Genomic DNA, 23,227 nt, shown 5'->3' with positions numbered 1-23,227 from the left:
TAAACATTTCAGCATTCACACATATGGGGTGCTGTTGGTGAAGGTGCCTATACCCAGTAGGCTGTGAACTCTGACAAGGATGCTCTGCTGCCTCACTGTGGGTCCCACACTGCACTTCCCATCTGGCAGAGGCACAGGGATGTCTTCTAGACCTGAGCTTCCCAACCCCAATGGGCTAGTTATGTGCCCAGATGTCCATGCTCAGCCCTCACAGCAGCCTGGCACGGCCTGAGCTTGACCCACATCCATCGTACACATGGTGTCATTTCCGCTATGTGCCCTAGTGGGAAGTGTGCTCTGACAGTCACCCTCAGCAAGTGTCCCCAACTCACAACAGTCCTCTAGATAAAAGGTGAAGTCCTGGGACTGCAGGCTCTTCCAAAGCTGAGCCTCAGTGATTGCTGCCCCCTGAGGGGAAATCCAGCTGAGGTTTATAGGGCAGCAGGGCCTTCTGCCTTCTACCACTGCAGGCTGCCAGGCCTGGGGCAAGTGCCTGGCATCCTGTGGGAAAGGACCCGCAGCGATCATCCCTCTAGATCCACATCCTGTTTCGGCCCTGAAACGCGCCCCTCCCCACCAAGTCTCTCCTGTCAGAAGTCTTCAGTATTTGCTTAAAATGTCTCCTCTGCTGCTGCAGGAAAAAAGGCCATGCAATCAAGACATTTTGATTGTTTACTCAAGATCTGTTATACAGGGAGAAAAGGGAGTAAACACAGCGAGTAAGTGAAAGGATCACACTGCAGTTCCTGACACGTCAATTTTACAGGTTCTCTTTTACACATAAGCACAGTCTACCCTGCCCCACCTACACGTACAGACATGAGAAACTGTTTTGGGATCTGCAGGAGAGTGAGACTCTGTACTCACAAATAAAGAATGTTCAAAAGGCTAATTCATGTATTTGAAGAGACTCAAATATACGTTTTTGAAATGAGGGTTTATAGTAAACAAGGTCAAATAAGTATGAACAGAGACTAAGGATTTGAAAATACATTTGAAAAGAATGATTAATCTCCACATTGGCTCAAAAGAACAAAGGGGAGTATCACTTGGAATCTCTGTGAAAAGTTCATGCTGCTGTTCAAGGAAGTATAATAGAGTTTCGTACACTGGATTTGTAATATCATTATGGATTATACAACAGCTGATGTCAGCATTACCGCTGTATTGAAAAGCCATCACAAGCTGCAAATAGACCAAGCTCCACACTTCCCATCTCTCTTAGGTGGCTTGATTCCCCTGCCTCATTGCACACACCACCTTCTACAGACTGGTTTATTTCCTAATGCTCATGGTTTACTAAGCTCCTGTCCCCACCTAAATGGAAGTTCCACGAGGAAGGAATTTGAGTTGTGCACTGTTTGTACCTCCAGCAGGTCTGGCACCTGCTAGGCCGTCGGTATTGTTGAAAGGAGTGAGTGCCATTTCTCTCTCTCTGCTCACAGAGGATGTGTGCTTTCCGCATTTCTCTGTCTGCCAGACCCTTTCACCAATGCCAACAGTTGTCCAGTTCTCTGGATATGCAACTCAAAGGTAGGCTGGGATGAGGGCCATGGAAGAGAACAGACAGCTGGAGGTCTCGAAGGAAGTGGGATTTTGGGTCACATGGGTTGGCCCTGTGGTCACTAAGAACAAAGGTTAAAGGAGAGGACTCACACAGCAAATGGAAAGTGATGATTAGCTTCTGGGCCCCGCTTCCCTTCTGGGTCAGCCAACCAGAGCGGAGACCGGTGGTCATTCTTTGTATCCCTCCAACAGGCTTGATACAGGGCCTGGCCCCAAACTGCCTACTCTCTAGGGAAAGGGAGTGGATGAAGGCCAGGTCTCTGGACACCACCACTCCTGCCCCACCTCACCCAGATACACCCGGCAGTACCAGCAAGGCAGTTCAGAATTCAGAAAATGACATTTTATTTTAAGATTTTATTTTTTTACCATGATTTTCTACTGATTCTTCCATGATGGTTTCATCTTGTTCGACAGTGACCAGGGCCTTTTTGCCCACCAGACTAAAGATGTCTTCAGGAGGGTAACCTTTGGGCTCACCCACCTTCACAGTGAGCATGTCCAGCGTTAGAATGGTACCTTCTGGAATTTTCACTTTGGCCACCACAGACTTGCCCAGCTGTGAATAAAATTAAGACTCAGTGTCAATCTCACAGAAGCACCTAGCACATGCTGCTTCCTACCCCAGGCTCCTGGCCAGTCTTCACAAGGTGCCTGGAGAGTGGGGGCTGTCTCTGACTCAGTACCTAGAACAGGATCTCACCCATGTCAGGGACTTGGCAGTATTGGGTGAAGTCAGAGAGTGAAATGAGGGGCCTTTACAATAAAATGTAAAGGAAAGGGGGCAGATTAGGTGGCCACAGAGCCAGGTTCAAAGCCTAGCCTCTGGACACAAGCTGTGGCTGAGCTTCTCCATAAAATGGGAAATAATAGTGCCTTTATCTCATGGGAAGACTTAAAGACAGTGATAATATATGTAATGCCCCTGGAGATGCTCTTGATAAATGAAGATTGTGACTACTTTTGTCATCATCAACCTCAATTCAATGAGATAACTCATTTTAAACATGGTTAGAGGCCTGCGGGGAGCAGTGATTTGGTCAAGGTTACAAAGAGCTAGAATGTGAACCTGGGATACCTAACTGCTAGCGCAGTGCCCTTGAGGAGCACAAACCTTCCTGCTATCACCTTCCTTGGTAAAATAGGGCTTGCTGGAGAGTGAATGTGACCGCAGACAGGGCGCACAGGCGAGGGGAATGAGGATACCTAAAGCTCATGGCCAGCAGTTCTGTCTTCTCCATAAGGCTGTGAAGTTATCTACTATATCACTCTGTATTCTCCATAGAAGAGCCAAAAAATCCATTCTGTTTACAATTTAGAGCCAAGTCACAATGGTTATCAACAGATGATTACCAAATTGTTGCATTTGTTATTCACTGTTTGCTCAGGGAGCAAGGAGGCTCACAACCAAATTAGGTGCTTTCCTGCTCTAACTCTCATTCTGTTTTCTGGTATAATTCACTCCTCTTTTTTTCTAAAAGGCAGATGTTTCTTTTTTCTTTTTCTGTTTCTTGTTGCTATTATAGTTTCCTGTATTTGTTTCTTTCATCGGCGGGTAATGCATAGAGCCCACTACATAAAAGATGTCAGCAATCCTATGCATGCCTGGCATTTGATCTTTGCCTTGACCCAGATGGCACTCAGCAGACGAGTGGTAGGTATCTGCAACCCTGGCAGCCCCAGGATGCCTGGCTCAATGACTCAGAGGACAATCCAGGTCTAGGCCACCACTTCAAGAAGCCCAGATGGTCAGTATGCCAGGCAGTGCTCCTTGGCCTAGCCATGCCCCCTGTCTGAAGTCAATGAGGCACAGCTCAAACTGCCCCTGAGGATATCAGCAACACCCCCACTGACAGCAGGTGACAACACACAGCCCCACTCCACCAGTACCTTCTGGGCTGAAGGATGGCTCCACCTATCACAGGCCCTGCCCCACCCCCACCTCCGACTCAGGGAACCCCTCGGTCTGAATTTTCGCATAGCTGTATCTACTCCAGGGGACCCAGAGTTGACCTACGCTAGTGTTTCGGTAGGCCCTGTATGATACCACCCACCCTACATCTCCTGGAATCTATAGCACCAAGGCCACAGGGGCAGAGACTTAGAGGGAACTATAACAGGTTCATGATGCTCAGAGAAACTGCTAACATTTCTCCTGCTGCTAATACAAACCCCCAAAAACTTAGCAGACTGCTGTGACATGCCTCCACCCTCCCCTTGGACTGGGGTCTGGCAGGGTTGGGACTGACTCTGCTTCAGGTGAGCCCATTCTGGCCCTTCTCCGGAGAGTAGAACCAGCAGGATCAGGCAGAACCCACCTTCTCATTGCAGGCCGTCTCACAAGGCAGCAGCTGCTTGGTGGGGGAGCCCATGGCCTGTTCCACAAGGCGCACAGACCGCACCAGCTCAGCCAGCTCTCCAGGCTCCAGCGAGGCTGAGTGGTCACTCCCCTTCCAGGTCTTGTCCAGAGTTATGTGGCGCTCCAACACCTTGGCCCCCAGAGCCACTGCAGCCACAGAGATCGCTATGCCTGTCTCATGCCCAGAGTACCCTATGGGGATGTCAGGAAAGAGCTTTTGATATTCCTTTAAAATAGAAAAGGAAAAAAGGTTAAATACCATGGTGTTTACACCTACATTCCAGAGTCAGAAGGATCTGGACTGGAGTCCCAATTTAACTGCGTACTACCTATGTAACTATGGACAAGGATCTGAGGCTCTCCCAGCCTCTCTCTTGGAGATGGTAATAGTACCTGCCAAGGGCTGCTGGAAATGTATGAAAAACACTCAGCGCACTATACATGCTCAGAAAATAATGGCCGTTGTTATCAAGAATGCACTTTAAGATGGTTTCACACTGCACAAACCAACAGGAATAAGAACCCAACTATACCCGAATGCCTAAACTCACTAAAAGGCATCTGTCACATTTAATTACCCTGAGCTGCTGAAAGCAAGTGGGTTATATGCATAAATATCATCATCAATAATATATACAGCCCAATCTCAAAACAATCCTTTGGTGGAAACGCTGCATAATTAATCACTTTTCTATAATTTACAGGATGCAACAAAAGACATTCTAAGTGGAGTGAATTTTGTTCATAAGGGTGAGCAGAAAGCTTAAATATAGTAGAAAGACCCAGAAAGGGGTGTATTGAAAGATTAGGACAGGCGAGGAGCAAAGGTTTGAAAAGCAAAAGCCAAAGGGTGTGTGATGGACAGGGAAGGCAGGCTGCAGTCTGGGAACGCAACCTGCTGTAACAGGGTGGGGCCACCTGAGAGGAGGTGGGCTGGCAACTGAATTGTCACTTCCCTGATCAGGTATCAAAGAGGGCAGACAGGACCACAACTCAGGCAGAGACGAGAGGAAAAGGGGAACTATGATCCATGGAGAGAGATATCTGGAGTCACATACATTGAACTACTACCCCTGGTAACTTCAGTAGGAAGGAATTACAGAGGATGCTCACTCTCCACATTATATATTTTAAAATTTTTAAAGTAACATGATTAGAGATGAGCTAGAAATACAGACAAGACTGTTAGAACTGGGAAGTACATAAAAGTTTAGGTGAAAAAATAGACGTGTCAGTTAAAGTTAATTTTCTTACAGTTAAATGTGAAGACTGTGTATGAACATGTACAAGAGATTATATTATCACGGGAAGAAAAGCAATGTCAAATACAGCACTAAAAGGAAAACTGTTTAATTGCAATACCAGAATTATATGTTTATATAGTTAGAATACATATATCTATATTTAGAATTCCACTAACATTACTATGTTTTTCTATGATAATTACATATACAAGTATAATTCTAATTAAGTTGAGGTGCTACCAGGAAGAACTGACAGATGTGGCTAAGACAGTAAGACAGAAAGGATTCTAGTCTCAGCTCTCCCACCAAGAGGCTGTGAGATCCCAGGCAAGTAAGTCCTTTTCCCTTTGGGGCCAGACTTTACTACTGTAAAATGAATGAGTTGGAGTAGACAAAATCCTGGGAGAGCTAGTCTAGTTCCCTCAAGACTATCTCTGGAACTAGTTAGACCTCAGGGTTGCTCAGAAATGCAGCAGGTAGAAAATAAGAGAGCTGGCAAGTAAGGGACCGCAGGAAAAGCCAGAAGTTTCAAGGTCTCCTACAACTCAATATGAAGAAAAACAAACAGTATTCGTACTCATGTTCACACCAGCACTATTCACAACAGCCAAATGGAAAGATCCCAAATATCCATCAACAGATGAATGGATAAACAGAACGCAGCACATGCATACAATGGAATATTGCTCAGCTCTAGTAAAGGAAGAAATTCTGACATGCAACAACATGGATGGACCTTGAAGACATTATCCTAGGAGAAATAAGTCAGTTACAAGAGAACAGTTATTGTGTCAGTCCACTTATATGAGGTACCCACAGCAGTCCAATTCAGAGACAGAAGTAGAATGGTGAGTGTTGCCAGGGTTTGGGGTGGGGAGAATGAGGAGTTAATGTTTAATGGGGACAGAATTTCATTTTGCGAAGATGAAGAAATTCTGGAGATAGTGGGGATAATGAGGATGGTTGCACAGGCAGAGATGAGAGTACTTAATGTCACTGAACTGTACACCTGAAAATAGTTAAAAATGTAAATCTTACGCATATTTCATAACAAAAGAAAAGGGGAGTGGCAACAGCACCCTAAGACACAATATGAGCCAGCAAGTCACAGAAGAGGGACCTCTAATGGACAATACACGTGAGCAAAGAAAATGTAGAAAGACAAATGTGAGCGCTCCCTCAATTTTATTATGGGAGAAATTAAGAGTGATTTTAAGACTTTTTAATTAAATCATCCTCTTCGGGATATATGTTTTCTTAACTATACAGTTGTGCTAATTTGATTCTATAACATCAACGCAGTCAAAGGATGTTCACAGCACAAAGCATGCCAAGGCTGGTTTGAATTTTAGTTCCAAAAAAAGGCTACACTTCCCCCACAGCAATGGCCTGTTGAGACAGTGGCCCTCCCTCCTGCTCACCGAGATGACACGCAGGTTGACATCCTCAGGCTGGAGTGGGTAGGCACTGGTGCACTGAAGGAAGCAGAAGTTGGGGTTGAGGGGCTTCACGATCTTATAGACTTGCTTCATGGTGTCCATCGACTGCATCCCACTGGAGATCACCATTGGACGGCCTGCATGACCCAACACAACACCATCATCTCTCTCTTCAGGTCTTCCGACTCTCCCACAAGTACATGCCAACAGTTGGTCTTATCATTCAACTGAGCCTCCATAAGCACCTTTTAAACACTGTGGCAGCCAATGTGGGGGAACAGATGAGAAGCTCAGCCAGTTTTTGCCCTCGATCATGGGAAATGGAGACTCTCCTCACCCTCCAATGTTATCATTTAGAGAATGAACTGAGTTGAGGAAGCAGAGGGATTTCATAGTCCCCAGAGAAAGAAGGGACCTTAATCAAATGATTAAGAGGTTGCACAGTGTGGTAGCGTGATGAGCACCAAGCCCAGATTCAAGAGTGTGAGTGAATGTGAAACCCAGCACTGTCACTTCCTAGTAGAAAGTATAAAGCTTCAGAATCATATCACCTGCTTCCATCCCACAGCTGTTATGAGGATCAAATGTAATTGCTCATATTATAAAGCCACCCTACAAAACCGTCATGTGCAGACATTAGATATTATACCTACATGATAATTCTCAGAGCACATCCTCAAGGAAGTTTAATATAATACTGTCACATGATTTTTTACAAATTAAATCACTTTTAACTAAAGAAAAACTTATAAAGTTGTCTTATCCGTACTCTAAGTCATCACATGGAAACGTGGAAGTATTTGCTGATTAAAATGGTTTCTAAAGTCCTTCTTCATGAGACTCCTTGAGTTGTTACTAAAGGAGTAAAAGACAATTTAGACTTTCTCATAACAAAAATTAAACACTTACCTTTTTTGGCTGTCTTTTCCAGGTAAGGAAAATTGTTAGTGTCCCCAGATCCAACTTTGAAAAATGGAACATTCAGTTCATGCAGAAACTCAACTGCCATCTATAAAAATCAAAGAAGGAACACTTTTTCACCACTGTTCAAAAATATTGCCCTCAACAACACTGCCTTCAAGGCAGGCAGGAAGCCACATAGGACCAGAAAAACCCCTCCTCTTATCCAGCAAAAGAGATTCTCTCAACAACTTGGAAGCAGACAAATATCTGTTATTGGTTATTTCATTCAAATCCAAACATTCTTCCATTCCTATCCACCATCTATTTGTCCAACACACAGTGAACACAGATCTGTAAGGATGATGAGAACCTGGAAAAGAACCGGATGCCCTGGCTAGACCTTCCTTCCCCAGGCCCTGGGGCTTGTGAACAAATGCAAAAGGGTCAAAACCTAATCTTGACCCAGAAAACCAGGCAGTGAGAAAGTGAACGTTCCTCCAAGGCCTTATCTTTTACTCAGAACCAAACAGCTAGGGAAAAAGGCCATTTCAAATCTTGCCAAAAGTGGAAAAAATGGAGCATTTTATGGTCCAGCCCAATGCAGTGACCCACAGCTGGCAGGACTCATCAAACCAAGCCCTTTTAGACTTCAAACTGTGCTGCCCCAGAAAAAAAAAAACAACAAAAAATTGTCACTTTTGTGGACACAGTATCACTGCTGGAGGTTACCTATCCAGAGCCCCCCACTATCTTTATCTGGGGTTCAGCTCAGGAAACTGGCAAAGGGCAGCAAACACTGGCTGAAGGAATCGCTGGACTACATTTTTCAGAGTAAAACCTCAGTTTACTGTCAAATTACAAGAATTCCCCAAAACTACCTTTCATTACTAATTTTTAAAAGATTTTATTTATACAAGAACTGGGTACAGGCCAGAGGTGTGGGGGTGAGAGGATGTACCTGAGACAGAGTGGGGAACAGAACAGGCAGACTAACTGAAATACACTGCTGAGGGGAGCAGCAGGTGAGACAGGAGAGGTCTGCTGAGCCATGTGGGTCAGCTCCCTGGCCAGGGATCGAACTCATGCTGCAGTGTCTGTGGAGAGCTCCATAGTGCTGCATCTTAACCCCCTGTGCCACCAGGGAGGCCCTCATTACTAATTTTTTAATGGGATTGGAAAATTCAGAAGTGGATAGAATCAAAGTCATGGAATGATTCCAAATATCTCAGTTCTAGCTTAAAATGGTACTTGAGTTTCAGAATTTTGTAAGATTATAAGAACAAAATTGCGCTTTGCACACTTCAACACGGGCACATGAATCTTCCAGGATCTTGCTCAAATGAGCCACAGAATCTAAATCTGTTGGTCTAGGGTGAGGCCTGAGAGACTACATATTTAATAAATTCTTCCCTGACTCATACTTGGAGTAACCAAGAGCTAGGTTACTAGCTCTTGCCAGAAAACCTAGCCAGAAAATCCAGAGGACAGTCTGAGAAGGCCTTCCTGCTCCTGGCTCTTTAAATTACCCACTTCCGCCTGAGCATCCTTGTCACCCCAGTGTCCCAACAGGTGATGAGTTACTCCAGACCTTGTGGCAGTACTCAGAGAACTTTCCTTGCATAGAAACCCCCTAGTAATGGATGACTTACAGCTGCTAAGAACCACGCAGAGTGATTAGCCAGTCAGTCAGCAGTTAAAAGGCAGGTCACAATGCTCTTGGTCCAAGAGACACTGTCCGCTCAAGTGTGCTGATCTGCCTTTACTTCAATTCTTGTTGCTCCTTCCTCCCACTGCTGCCTACTCTCTCTCTCTCTCTCTCTCTCTCTCTCTCTCTCTCCTTGTCCATATCTGTCCCACTCTTCTGTTCATATACCTCTAACACATCAAACAGCCTTAAGATGGAACTGAAAAGCACTCATGTCTAACGTTTATGGAACAGTGTTATTTTCCCACTCTTCTCATTGGCAAATGAAGAGTTTGCTATTTTTAGGGGGAAACCCTGTGCTGAACTTTCATCTATATAATATAATGTTCAACTTGTGAAGAGGTTCGTGATGAAAAAAATGCCCATAGGCATATAAAGCCTGGTCAGGAGAGGTACAGAGTGAATATGGTGAAGGAGAGGCCAAATGCCAAAGCCGACCTATGGAGGTTGTGCAAAGGGCCTGCAGTTCTACAATTTCCAAGTCTGGAGAAAAGGGTAAATCCCTGCTGGGATGGGGGGGTGGGGTGGGGACAGGCATTTCTGGGCTCCTGGAGGACCAGCGCCACCTTGTGGCCATTTAGAGACCCACCAGTTGGATGAATCTGCAGAGGCTGTCACTTGCAGTAGAGATCCTAGCCTTCCATCCGCAGGTGGTATCACCCCACTGCCCTAGTCCACTCAGGCTGAGTCAGCTCTGTCAGGTGGCCCCTTCACTTCATGAACTTCTTAGCTTCTGCTGGTCCTGCCCACTCTGCTGCCCATCACCTTTCGTGTAGGAGTACAATGCAGCCAGGCACCTCACACGACTTACTCCCTCCCACCCCTCTTTTGGAGTCTGTCTGAAAGGAACCCAGCCAGCCAAGTATGACCCTCCCTGGACAAACAAGTAGGCCTAATAAGCAGAAAAAGGACCCACCAACCAACTGGTTTGGGTGAAATGCCACATTGCCAAAGCTCCCTCTTGTAGTGTCCTAATAAATACACTTATCTAGCTTTTTTTACCCTGGTGTTTCCTAAACTTATTCAACTCAGAACCCTTGCTTTTTGGGGAGGGACATTTTATTGACTTAACTAATGAGGATCAACACATCTATCCACAGAAGCCCCTTTACATGTCATGTGAGATGTGAAGAAACTGGAAACCACTGATCTAAGGGGTAACAGAAAAGAGAGGAGCTCAGATTTTTCTGAAGCCTCTCCTACTTCCCTCCATTTCTAGATTCTTCAGAAAAGGAAAAAAGAAGCTCACAGTGATGAGCTGGGAACAAGAGAGGGTACTGGAGAGCTGCCCAGGGTATGGGAGAAGGAAGCACAAAGCCAAAAAAAAAAAAAAAGCCTTTGTGCTATGGGGGAGGGGGAATGTATGAGGTACCTGGCTGCACTGTACCCCTAGATGAAAGGTGATGGGCAGCAGGGTGGGCAGAACTAGGGGAAGCTAAGGTGTCCTGCTAGCGCTGACTCGGCTGAGAGTGCCTATCCTCAGCCCAGCAGCCTGTCAGAGTGCACCTGTGACTTGGGGAAGGGGCGCCTTGTGGGCAGGGATGGCCAAGTTATGGGAGAGGATGGAGGGCCTGCCTGGGAGGCAGGAGATGCTGGGAGGGACAGGGGACCCTGTTGGGATGGGTCATTTGTGTGTGAGGGCAGCACATCCTTCAGCAGCTCCCTATACAGACATGTCTTTTCACCTATATAATGTCCATTTGCTCTGTCAATGGAACTCTTCATTTAGACCAAATGGTCTCTGTTCATCTCAGCCCAGTTCCACAGGACTGTGTGCGGCTTTGACAGTGTGCTCTAGTAGTTTTCTTGGCCTTAATGCAATTCTGCCACACCTTAACCTTTGCTCAGCACACAAGCAACACCCTAGGCCAACACAGAGTAGAGACAATAGACACAATAAATGTCTACTGTCCATTAAGGAAGTTAGGGTGGGTAAATATGCAGACACTTGCCAGGTAAGCAGGAACTAGGGAGCAACCCACCTGCAACAGCTGGTTCAAAAAAAGGATCTGGACAACATAGATTAACTCTGGTAAAAGCTCAAGAATGCATTTTCCCCTCACTGCAGGAGACCGGCTGGGAACAAATGGCATTCCCAGGACAGAGGAGCCTCCCTGCCCAGAGAGCACAAAGCAGAAAAACTCCCAGGGGTTCTAAGTAACAGAAAAGCCACAGCGCAGTAGGTGCTGATCTTGCTCCCCGCAGGCTTATCTCACTGAATCCTCCCCTCTGGGGTGGGCATCTGTATTATCCTGTTTTACAAGTGGGGTCCCTGAGGCTCAAGGAGGTTACATGAGGAGCACAAGCCCACACAGTTGATGTCAACGCCAGGAGCTGGACTCAGAGCATGACCACAGAGCACACACTCCACATGCCAAATAAGTGCTTCCTGGGGCACCGAAAGGGAGCAGGACTGCTAACACCCAGGCACCTCTCCATCTCCCGATGCTCCTGGTTCTCACCTCAGAGCCACCTCGGAGTGAAACCTGAAGAAGTAACTTCCCAAGGAAGCATCCTCTCTCCTTCAGCATCCACCTCTGGGAGTTCAGGTGCCCGGAAGCACAGACTGAGCGGGCAAATTCTTACGCCAGTGAGTAAGTCACTCGAGTGACGTCCTTCTAGTCCACCCTGACTCAGGATGGCAGAGCTGGAAGAACCTTGGACAGCAGCTTGTTCACACACACAGAAGGAAGTGGAGGCCCAGGACAGGAAAGCTCAGAGATGAACTTAAAGCAGTTGGGGCAAGAAGCTAAACCCGCCCGACCCTCAGCCCAGGAGGCTTTTCCTGAACCGGAGCTCATGGTCACTGAGTGCTCATTGTGCACTTGTTTTACGTAAATGATCACATTTAATCCTCACGTCAGCCTTACAAGATGGGTTCAGGTACCAGCCCCCTTTGAAAACAAAAGCACAAAGAGGTTAAATAACCAGGAATATTTAACCAAGGGTTAAATAGGCTTAACCATATTCAACCTCAGAGTCTGACCTTGGACTCTCACAATGAACCACTGGACCACACGCTCTAGACAGAGCCACGCCAACAGGTGTGCACCACCAGCATCGAGTTCCACGCTGTAAAGCAAGTGCTTTTCAAAATTACAGAAGATTCTACAGAGCTTTTGTTTACATAAGTTCTCTCTAGTTATATTTGCTGAGTTAAAATTAAAACGGAATTTTTTAAAATTTTAAGCCTTTTGAGATAATTACAGGTTTATATGCAGCTATAAGAAAAAGTACAGTGAGCACCTATGTACCCTTCACCCAGCCCCCTACCATCTTGCAAAACTATAGTGCAATTCACAACCAAGAGACTGACACTGACAGAGTCCGCTGATCTCCTGGAGAGGGTACCTGTACTTGTGAGATGTGTGTCATACTATGCAGCTTTATCACACCCACAGACTCACGAAACCACCATTGACAATACAGAGCTGTGCCACTACTACCAGGTCCACCCATAACCCTATAGAGCCACCTCCACCCACTTACCTTCCCTCCCTAAGCTGTGATAACCACTGATCTATTCCCCACTACAATTGTGTCATTTCAAAAAGTTTCCATATACAGAAACCGTAGCACATGCAACCTTCTGAGACTGGCTTTCTCACTCAGCACATTAACTTGGCATCCACGCAAGAGGTGACCTATATCAGTAATTCCTTTTTATTGCTGAATAGTAGTTCATGGTGTGGATATACTGCAGTTCACGGAACCATTCACCCACTAAAGAACCCTTGAGCTGTTCTAGTTTGTGGGCTACCACAAATAAAGCTGTTATGGACACTCACATGCAGGTTTCTATGTCAGTTTTGTTTCTTATGGGATAAATTACCGAATGATATGGGCCACAGATGAGCATATGTCTAGTTTATTATTTTTATGTATGCAATAAATGTTTATTTGTATTTTTTAAACTGAGATATAATTGACATATAGCACTATTAGTTTTAGGCATGCAACATAATGATTTATTATACACTGTGAAATGATTACTACAGTAAATTTAGTTAATATCATTACCACAAAGAGCTACCATTTTTTTTTTACATGCCTACTTTTATTAGAAGTTATCAGTATACTTTAAGTGGGAAAGCAGTACCACATGTGAACTGTAGCTCATTAAAGCTGTTTTTTAAAAAAGAAACAACCATAGTTTTCTAGATTGACTGTACCATTCTCGGTTCCCAGTATCAATGTATGAGTGACCCATTTTCTCTGCATTCTTGCAACAATTTGATACTGTGATTACTTTTCATCTTAACCATACTGATAGGTGTGTAATAAAATCATAGTGTGTTAAAAACTGAGAAATTTAGAAGAAGAAAATAATAAAACTGAGCAATTTTTAAATCACAAGAATAGAAAAGAGCAGAAGAAAAAACAGACGAATTAGTCATCAAAATTAAAGATGTCTGTGCTTCCCTCAAAGGACACCATCAAAACAGCTAAGACATGGGAAATCGGAACATTTTTGCAAAATGTGTATCTGATTGGGGAGTCATATCTAGAATATATAAAGACAAAAACTGGCAAAGGATCCGAATAGACATTCCTCCAGAGAAGAACTACAAATGGCCAATAGTAAATGAAAAGCTGCTCAAAAACATTAGCCATCGGGGAAATGCAAATCAAAGCCACAATGAAACCACGTCACACTTGCTAGGATGTCTTGCATCAGAAAGCCAGATAAAGACAAAGGTTGGAGAGGATGCTGGATCCCTCATGCACTGCTGGTGGAAATGTAAAATGTGCAGCCACTTTGAAGTCAAATGCTCTACCTCTGAGTTATACCCCCAATGCAGCTACTTGGAAAACAGTCTGGCAGTTCCTAAAAAAAGTCAATACAGAGCTGCCATACTTACCCAAGAGGAAAAGAACCTGTACATACATGCATACATATATGTACATTAATATTCACAGAAGCATTATTCATACTAACCAAAAAAGGAGAAACCATTTAAATGCCCATTAACTGATAAATGGATAAATGAAATGTAATATAACCATAAATATTATTCAGAAATAAAAAGAATGAAGTAGTGCTTATACAAACTACAACATGAATGATCCATTAAAACACTGCTTTGTGGCAGCAGCGAGACATGAAGATGCACAGACTGCCTAATTCTATCACTACAGACACCCAGGACAGGCACAGTCCCAGGGACAGACATCAGAAGAGTAGGTTGCCTGGGAGAATTGGGGAGACTGAGGAATGACAGCTAAGGGGAACAGTTTTTCTTCTGGGGGTAATGGGATGTTCTAAAAATGAATGTGGCGATGGCTGCACAACTCTGTGAATATACCAAAAACAACTGAGTAATATACTTGAGTTGGGTGAACTGTATGGTAGTCATGAAAGCTGTTTTTTAAAAAAGCACACCATTATTTAAAACAAAAGCTCATTCACACACCCATCAACAGCCACTGGCAGAGGAATGTTGCACATCAAAAGGCCTCTGAAAATGCCAAGGAACCCCTAAAAGGTTTCATGAATCCTCCAGGGGTTCCTGGACTACACTTTGAGAACTGCTGCCACACTCTGGTTTATTAATATTTCTAGTTGTGATTGCAGTGACAGTCCCAAATGTCATGTCTCCTGTAGCTCCTTACTTTGGACTCAGTACTAGGTAAAGTGAGGTTTTCAGAAAACTGTGTTCCAGGAAAGCAACCATATGGTGGCAGGCGAGGGTACAACCAAATGCTGAGACTGGCTAATTTTAACCACCAGGCCAGCACTTCGTGCTCCAGATGGGGGCACTTTGCAGTGACTGGTAATGTGGGAAAGGCTGTAACCTTCTTCCAAAGACAATACTAGGAATCCAGAATACTTTTGTATTCTTCTTTGGAAATTCTCCGCACAGTCTGTTTTCATGGGCCCTGCAAAAGCCCATCTGTCTGGCTACCAACTCATTACTAAGACAGTTGGAATCATATTTGATTTGACACATTTGACATAGGAAAAATTAATAGTTTCCTGAACCCAAACCTGTCCTCTAAGGATGAAGATACGGCTTCCCCTGACTGGCTGAGTCCTACGGGCAGGTTGCCAAAGAACCCAGAAAAGTTCTAAACCAACAATATGTGAACAATAAGTGCATAATGAAAAAAAATGTCATTTCCTGGGTCTCAACTGCCATCAAGGTATTTGCTAAGCACACCCTATAGGCTGACCATGGGCCAGGACCTGGGTTCATGGTAGTGAACACACAGACGTGGGCCTGCCCTGTGAAGTGTGCTTTCCATATGGTCTTGCCTGCTTCAGAGAGGAGCCCTTTATGAGGGCAGGAACTTTGAGGAAACAGACCCAGAGAGATGCAAGAGTATGATCAGGAGGCCAGGTGATTCCATCTGGGCTGGAATCAGCCCCTGCTGAGCACTAACTATGGATACTCTCTCCGTGCTTTAGTTTACTCTCTTGTGAAATGGGGATCATCCCATTCCAAGGGGTGGTGAAGAGAAGTAAATGAATTGATACACACCAATACCTAGCATAGAGCTCAGTTTGTCAAAAACATCCAAGAAATGTTAAGGATTCTTGTTGTATCCTGATTTGTTATTTTATTTTTTTAAATTTATTTGTTTATGCATACAAGAGCTGGGGTATAGGCCAGAGGTGCAGGGGGGTGAGAGGATTCACCAGAGACAGAGTGGGGAACAGAACAGACAGACTGACTGAAATACACTGCTGAGGGGAGCAGTGGGAAAGACAGGAGAGGTCTGTTGTGCCATGTGGCCAGGGATTGAACTCATGCTGCCATAGCTGCAGATAGCTTCATAGTGCTGAGACTTAACCTCTTGCACCACCAGGGAGGCACCCTGGATACTGGGTCTACTTTCCCCTTTCCTATTTTCTAAACTGAGATATTATTTTTATAATTACTTTTTTTATATTCAAATAAAGGGCAGGTGTAGGAATCTAAAGGAGGCAGAGCACAGAGCAGATGGAACCTGAGACCTGCCACCAGCTGGACTCTTTCAGCATGGCCATCCTGTGTGCCACTCCCTCCGGGTGACACCAATGCCACCCCACCCAAGCAGCCAGCCAGGCCATTCAACAAGGGGCGGATTCTTGTCAGAACTGAAGTTTCTGGAATCCTGGTCCAGCAGGATTTTTCCACAAGTCTGAGGGGCTCTGGAATTCCAGCGTGGCTGCCCCTATGCTCATAGTCAACTATTTTGTAAAAACTATGGTTCTCTTTCCACAAATTCTCACTGAACCTCCTTTCCCCCTGGCCTCTCCTTCAATTGGGCATTTACCTGGTTAATGCTGTGGGAGACTCTAGATCTAGAAAGCACAAGAGTACAAAGTGAGCAAGAGCTGGAGCTGGCTCTAAGTGAAAAGCCACCAGGCCCCCTGCTGCCCCTGGGTCTGCTAACAAGGCAAATGGCATTGGCAGAGGGCTCACCTCATCCATGCCAGAGGCAGTGAAGTAGATGCCAATCTCCTGGGCATATTTCTGCAGCTCCTTGTACTGGGCATGACTGAATTCCAGGTGGCGTTTGTGCTCCCCGTAGGTCTTCCCCCAAGAATGCTTCGAGGTATATGGCCTCTCCAAGGCTTTCCGATTGAACTTGTACTCCAGCTCACTCTTCTGGAACTTGGCACAATCAGCCCCACACTCCTGGAACACACATCAGGCCTGTCAGAGATTCTCAGAGAGAAATGTTGGGGCAACTGCTATGACATCATGATCTTTAAACATGACAACTGACATTTAAACATGACATTAAGAACACCCAAAGAGGGCCTCTCTGGTGGCGTAAGGAGTTAAGCACCATACTATGAAGCAATTCGCAGCCTCTGCAGCACGAGTTCAATCCTCGGCCAGCCAGGGAGCAACCCACATGGCGAGGCAGACCTCTCCTGTCTCGCCCGCTGCTCCCCTCAGCACTGTGTTTCAGTCAGTCTGCCTGTACCCCAGCTGTTGTATGCATAAATAAATAAATCTTAAAAGAAGAAGAAGAAGAAGAAGAAGAACACCCAAAGAAGAGGAATAGGAGAAGCAAGGAAGTCTCAAAGAAAGACAAGATTGGGGATGAGGTTTCCCCATTCCTACTTCCCCTTTAAATGCAAAAATAAAAAGCCGCTTTTTTTTTAATTTGTTTTAAAAATAATTCATCAGTTAACTATGATTTTAAGTTATGTAAGTCCAGAAAGGATAATAAAATGAACACTATGCCAATATTTAGGAGAGAAAATCAGATTTTGGCCTAACTTTAGCCTGAACTCTTAGTCAAGTTACTTCCTGTCTGGATTATACAAATAGCCTCTAGACTAGCTCCAGCCCCTGTAAAGGTTCTGAGGTTCCCCAGACTACGTTACCCCTTTTGAGCTTGTGTTTTTCTATATGACATATAAACAAGAGGTCCTTGGACAAAAAGCAAACTAATAAAACTTAGATGGCCCCAGTTTAACTGAATGGAAATAAAAGCTGAATTGTCTGACTATTGCCAGTTTCAGCCTCCAATCTCTAACAATTGTTTTTAAAAACTACTCAGTAGAGCGACTAAGGCTAACCCTCTAAAGTTTAGCTCACTGATATTTTTGTAGCCACAGAGGATCCATGCTGTTGAAAACCTTGGCTCCAGAAATGCCTTCAATAAGAGTACAGCTCCCACTCCTGGAATAGTTATAAGAAGGCATGGGCAGGAGTTGATGCTGCAAAGAAGTTCAGAAAATACCAGAACTGAAAACAACCCTGGGCCACAGAGTTCACATTGTCTATATGAAGACCCTGAGACCCCAGTGACCTGACCAAAGTCACACAGCCAGTCTCTGGTAGAGCCAGCCAGGCCGCTTTCTCAAAAGCTGCAGATCAAAAAGCTGTGTCTCTGCCCAGGGCTGGGACCTGGACCCTGCTACACCCAGCCCTCCAGCAAGCTACGGAGGAAGTCTTCAGTCCAGCTCCCTTTGCTTCTCACCTTTCTCAAGCAGTAGACTTAACCCCCCCCAAGAAGTTCAAAAACACATCTCCGTTTGGGGGTCAACCTCAAACAAGAAGCAATCAGCTGATTCACCAACAGAACGGGTTTATTTGAAAACAACAAAAAGGCAATTTGGAAAGTGCAATCTTGTGGCGAGACACACAGGCACGTCCCTAGAATAGAAAGCAATACCCTCTTATCCATCTCTTGGTAGGGCTGATGCTGGGTAAAAGGGACCCCCTTCTTCTTTCTGATGAGAGGAGAAGCAACATCACTTCCTACTGGATATACAAGGTGCGTGCGAGGGAACTCTTGTCTCCCAATCACATTTCTGTATATTAATTTTCACATAGGCAAACCTTCCCTTTAGAGGAATATGATAAAAGTGAAGTAGAAGAAATGAGCAATGACATGAGATCAGATAAAGCTCTACTACAGTTGTATGGGGAGAAGAGCAGGCTCCTCTTCTCTCAACTGCTTTCCTAAAAGAGTGGTTTCTTTATCTGTTTAATGCTATGATGAACTCTACGTTCAGGAAAATAAAAACGATCACTGTCCGTGTTGCACTATAACATTGATGGTTTCTTTGTTCAAGGTTTTATTGCTTCTCTGCTGACAAAAAAACAAGTGGCAGAACTCCAGGATGAGCCGAGGTATAATGCTTCATTTGTATCAAAATTTGAAAGTGAAAAGTATATTCAACAAGCATATTTGCAGTTATGATAAAGTAAAAAATAACAGAACAAACACAACTTTTAATATTGCAAACAGATCCGTAGTGTGAGTGAGGCAGCTTGTATATAACACTCTGGATAACTAAACTTGTAAATGTGATTCCACTGGGCAAAAAAGAAAAAAGAAATCCCAAAATAAGGGTTTTTAAAACTTTCACTGCTTTAATTTTTTTTTAAAGATTTTTTTAAAGATTTATTTATTTATACAAGCACGGGTACAGTCAGAAGCATGGGAGGGTAAGAGAATTCCCCAGAGCCAGAGCGGGGAACAGAACAGACAGACTGATGAAATACACTGCTGAGGGGAGCAGCGGGCATGGCAGGAGAGGTCTGCGCACCGTGTGGGACCCTCACCAGTGGCCAGGATCGAACGGGCGCAGCAGAGGCTACGGGCAGCTTTGCAGCCCAGCGCTCAACCCTGCTTTAAATTTAAAAGCAAAAATATATACCTATTGTAAAGAAAGCTTAGTTGAAGCTGAGAAAAAGACACCTGCCCAAGAATATTCAGTAAGTAAATGAGATCTTGACCACAGGCTACTGCTCTTTCCACTATAACACAGCCTCAAACTCTTCATTCTCCTCCCTCAGAAGAACTAGCCTATAATTTCAAAGGAAAAGGGTGGGCTGGGTGGGAAATAACTTTGTCTTCATGGCTTCAAGGTAGTTTTTACAACTTCAGCATTCAGACCTGAATTCAAGTTATTCCCTAAATGAAAAGCAGGAATTTCCTTCTACAAAACAAGGTTACAGTAACAAGAAACAGAAGCAGGGCCTTCCTGGTGGTGCAGGCGGTTGAGCTGTCCATAGCTTTTGTAGCGAGGGTTCGATCCCGGCTGGCCAGGGAGCTACCCATATGGCGCGGCAGACCTCTCCTGTCGCGCCTGCTGCTCCCCTCAGCAGTGTATTTCAGTCAATCCGCCTGTTCTGTTCCCCGCTCTGTCTGTGGTGAATCCTCTTCCCCTCCCGCACATCTGGCCTGTACCCAGGTTGAACCAAGACAGGAGAGGTCTGCTTCGCCGTGTGGGACTCTCGTCCACCGGCCGGGATCAAACCCATGCTACAGAGGCTGCAGACAGCCTCACAGTGCGGCGCTCAACCTCCTGCGCCACCAGGGAGGCCCTAAATAAATAAATCTTAAAAAAAAAAGAAATAGAAACAAAGTTCTGAAATCCTAGGTGTTAGTAGGTTTGCACCCTTGTGTTTGGGCAAGCCACTTACTTATCTTCTCTGAGCCTTTCAAATGAAACCAATAGCACCTACCCCATTGTGCTGCCGAAGGAATGAAATGAAAGTACACTAGCCCTCAGCACAGGGTCTGAGAGAGTAAGCACTCAAAAATGTCAGCAATTGTTACTCTTTATTTTTATGATTCAGTGGACTTTCATAAAAGCATAATTAGTCCTGAAAACTAAGAGAAAACCTAAACCTGAATAACGACACTGGGGAGCAGCACCAACTGAGGGAAAGGAAAAAGCGCGAGCTGTTTTCAAAACCAACGAATCAAAGAGCAAACTTTATGGGAATCTGGGATTGCAAAGAAGAACATGAGAGTCTGCCCTTCAGAGAGCTCTAGAAAAACATAAGCTTAAGCAGACGACGATATGATTAGATGGAAACAACTAAAGGAGGTCAGGGTTAGAGAAAGCATCCAAGCATACTCGAACACGAGCAGAAATTTAGCGGAAGAGGGAGCATGAATATTCATAAACATAACTAACAGCTAACATCTCTTGAGTCCTATGCGCTAAAATACTGTGGTCAGAGCTTTAAACGAGTTGGCTCATTTAAGCCTCACAATTTCAAAGAAGTATTAGTATCAAACTGGCTTTTCGAAGGAGGAAACTGAGCTTCACAGAAGAGAAGTAACTAGCCCATGTTCACGCAACTGATAAGTGACAGAGTTCGGATTCGAACCGAGAGTCCTGGCATTGCAGCCATTTCAAATTCAAAACGCAAGAAAGGGTGGGCAAGAGAGATAAAAGGAACTCCAGGAACTTCCAGCAATTCCTGCAAGTAATTCAGTGTTGCTGGAAGATGTCAAGATGAAAACTTACAGGCAGAAAGGGGTCAGGCCATTAAGGTCTTGAAGGCCACAATAAATTTTCCAGTCCCCTCGAGGGCAGAAAGTTAACTAAGGTCTGATCAAATCTCCTTTAGGAAGATCACTCTACCACCAGGAGAGGGCGCGAGAGGTGGGGTTAGGAGGGAACTTAAGTCAAGCCGGCAAGTCAGGAGAGCGGCAAAGGGATGAAGTGGAGAGTCCTAAAGAACGGTCGGAGCGAGCAGGACCCCAGGCAGCGAGCAGGTGGTCCCGGCTCTCCGCGGCCCGGATCGCCGGCCCCGCCCACCCATGAGCCCGACAGGCCCCGCCCCCCGGATGGCCCCGCCCCGCCCAGGCCCCGCCCACCCATGAGCCCGACAGGCCCCGCCCCCAGGCGGTCCCCGTTACGCCCAGGCCCCGCCTCCACCCGCCCGGTGCCCCTCTTCTCCCGCGCTCTCTCCCCTCACCTTGGCCGTGCGGATCATGCGCTTGGCCACATCCAGATCGCCCTGGTGGTTCTGGCCGATCTCGGCAATAATGAAGCACGGGTGCCGCCCGCCGACCCAGCGCCCGGGACACAGCTCCAGCTCCAGGGGCATCGCGGTGGCTCGCGCTCCGTCCCCTCACCACCCGCCTTAGTGCGACCGCTGCCACCTCGGGTAGGTTCGGCCGCCAGCCTAGCGGGAGCCTCACGCCGGCCCCGCCACGTCAGCCCACGCAGCCAATCCCTAAGCCCCGCCTCGCTCCCGCTAGCCAATCGAGGAAGAGGGCGGAGCCTCCCGCGCGAAGGGTGAGGGGCGGGACCCGGAAGTCCCTTAGCCTTCTGGTGGGCTGGTCGCGCCTCTCGCGTCGGGAAAATGAGGGCTCTGCCGGCCTCCCCTTCTCTGCCTGCAACCTTGAACAAACATTCTCGGAAGGAGGCTAGCAGCAGGTGGTAATCTAAACCTGGCATCAAAGGGCGTGGGAAGACCAAAGTAGCTACCAAAGTAGCCATTCCTACTATGTGAGAGACAGTAGGTTCAAATAATTTCATTTATTTTTCCAAAGCCTTCCAAAATGCTGAAGCAGAGCTAGAATTAGGATCTGTACAGCCTCCAACCTAGGGCTCTTGCAATATGCTATGTTAAGTTTCAGACAAAGTTGAGAAATAAGAGACAGTTTTTTTTTTGTTTTTTTTTTTGTTTATGCATGCACTAGGTACAGTCAGAAGCGACGGAGGGTGAGAGAATTCACCAGAGCCAAAGCGGGGAGCAGAGCAGGCAGAAGGACCGAAGGACACTGCTGAGGGGAGCAGCGGGCGGCAGGAGAGGTCTGCGCACCATGTGGGACCCTCCTCAGGTGGCCGGGGAGCAGCTGGGGATCGAACCGGCACCGCAGAGGCCGCGGGCAGCTTCGCAACCCAGCGCTCAACCGCTGCGCCACCGGGGAGGCCCAAATAAGAGACAGTTTTAAGAAAAAAATAATACCGATTCCCAGCTTGACTTACCAGAACTCATGAACAAAACAACAGAAAGGAGTGGAGGTGGCCCCTCTGGGTGCAAAGTGAGAAGGATAGATTTTGAACACTTAGTATAACTATGCAGGTGAAATCCCACAAGGCAAGAGGAAAGGCATGTCTGAGGTTCAAAGGAGAGATCTGGACTAGAGGGTGCGCTAGGAGTCATTCTGAGGAAATGGCTTATAGTAGGTTAGCCTATTCATCTACTATTCATCAAGTTAGGTGATTTAAGTGAGTTTGTGCAAATTTTATTGATTTACTTATTTTTGTAACCTTAGACAAGGAAATAAACTTAAAATTTTCAAAAAAAATTAAAAAGGCAGAAAAGGGGGGAGAGGAGGTAGAGAAAGGGATCTTAAGCAGGTGACAGAGACCAGAGTGTGTCCTGAGGGAAACCCACATAGTCAGAGGCCCACAGCAATTCAAGAGAATGAGAAGCAAGAGGAAACCACTGGACTCAGCATCAGCAGACTCGGAGAGGCAAGCAGCCAAGGTGGGTAAGGAAACAGAAAGGGCAAAAGTAGATCTTCAGACCTTTGCTTGGAAAAGTTCAGTTGTTAAAAGCAGATGGAAAGTGCAGCCTGGACTAGAGGGTCCCAATTGAGGGGACCCTGAAGGCATGCACTTTTAGAGTCCAAGAGGAAGCAACAAAGGAAAGAAGGAGGTTGCAACAGGATTTATTCATCCATGGTATGGGGGTGTGCAGACTGGATGGCGCCTGCATCACATTTCTCCACTTTTAAATGGCCTTTCACACCTGAGTGAGACTGAGCGACAGACCCTGATCACAGAGAAAATGATATCCAACAC

General features: G+C 45.7%; 1 protein-coding gene across 1 annotated transcript; it reads right to left on the bottom strand.

Annotated features, from left to right (window-relative positions):
* Positions 1 to 1,915: 1,915 nt before the first annotated feature.
* Positions 1,916 to 21,568, bottom strand: NANS (N-acetylneuraminate synthase; the record flags this gene model as incomplete). The annotated part of the gene is made up of 6 exons (XM_084239239.1): positions 21,387 to 21,568; positions 16,626 to 16,841; positions 7,518 to 7,617; positions 6,591 to 6,745; positions 3,885 to 4,151; positions 1,916 to 2,125 (listed from the first exon to the last, which is right to left on the bottom strand). The coding sequence occupies exons 1-6, from the start codon at positions 21,516 to 21,518 to the stop codon at positions 1,916 to 1,918; spliced, it is 1,080 nt and encodes a 359-aa protein (XP_084095365.1). The 5' UTR covers positions 21,519 to 21,568.
* Between the last annotated feature and the right edge of the window lie 1,659 nt (positions 21,569 to 23,227).

The sequence above is a fragment of the Talpa europaea genome (genome assembly GCF_964194135.1).
Source record: "Talpa europaea genome assembly, chromosome: 7".
NCBI classification, from domain to species: domain Eukaryota; kingdom Metazoa; phylum Chordata; class Mammalia; order Eulipotyphla; family Talpidae; genus Talpa; species Talpa europaea.
The sequence above is the reverse complement of the archived record's forward strand: the minus strand, read 5'-3'. Positions and strand labels throughout refer to the sequence as shown.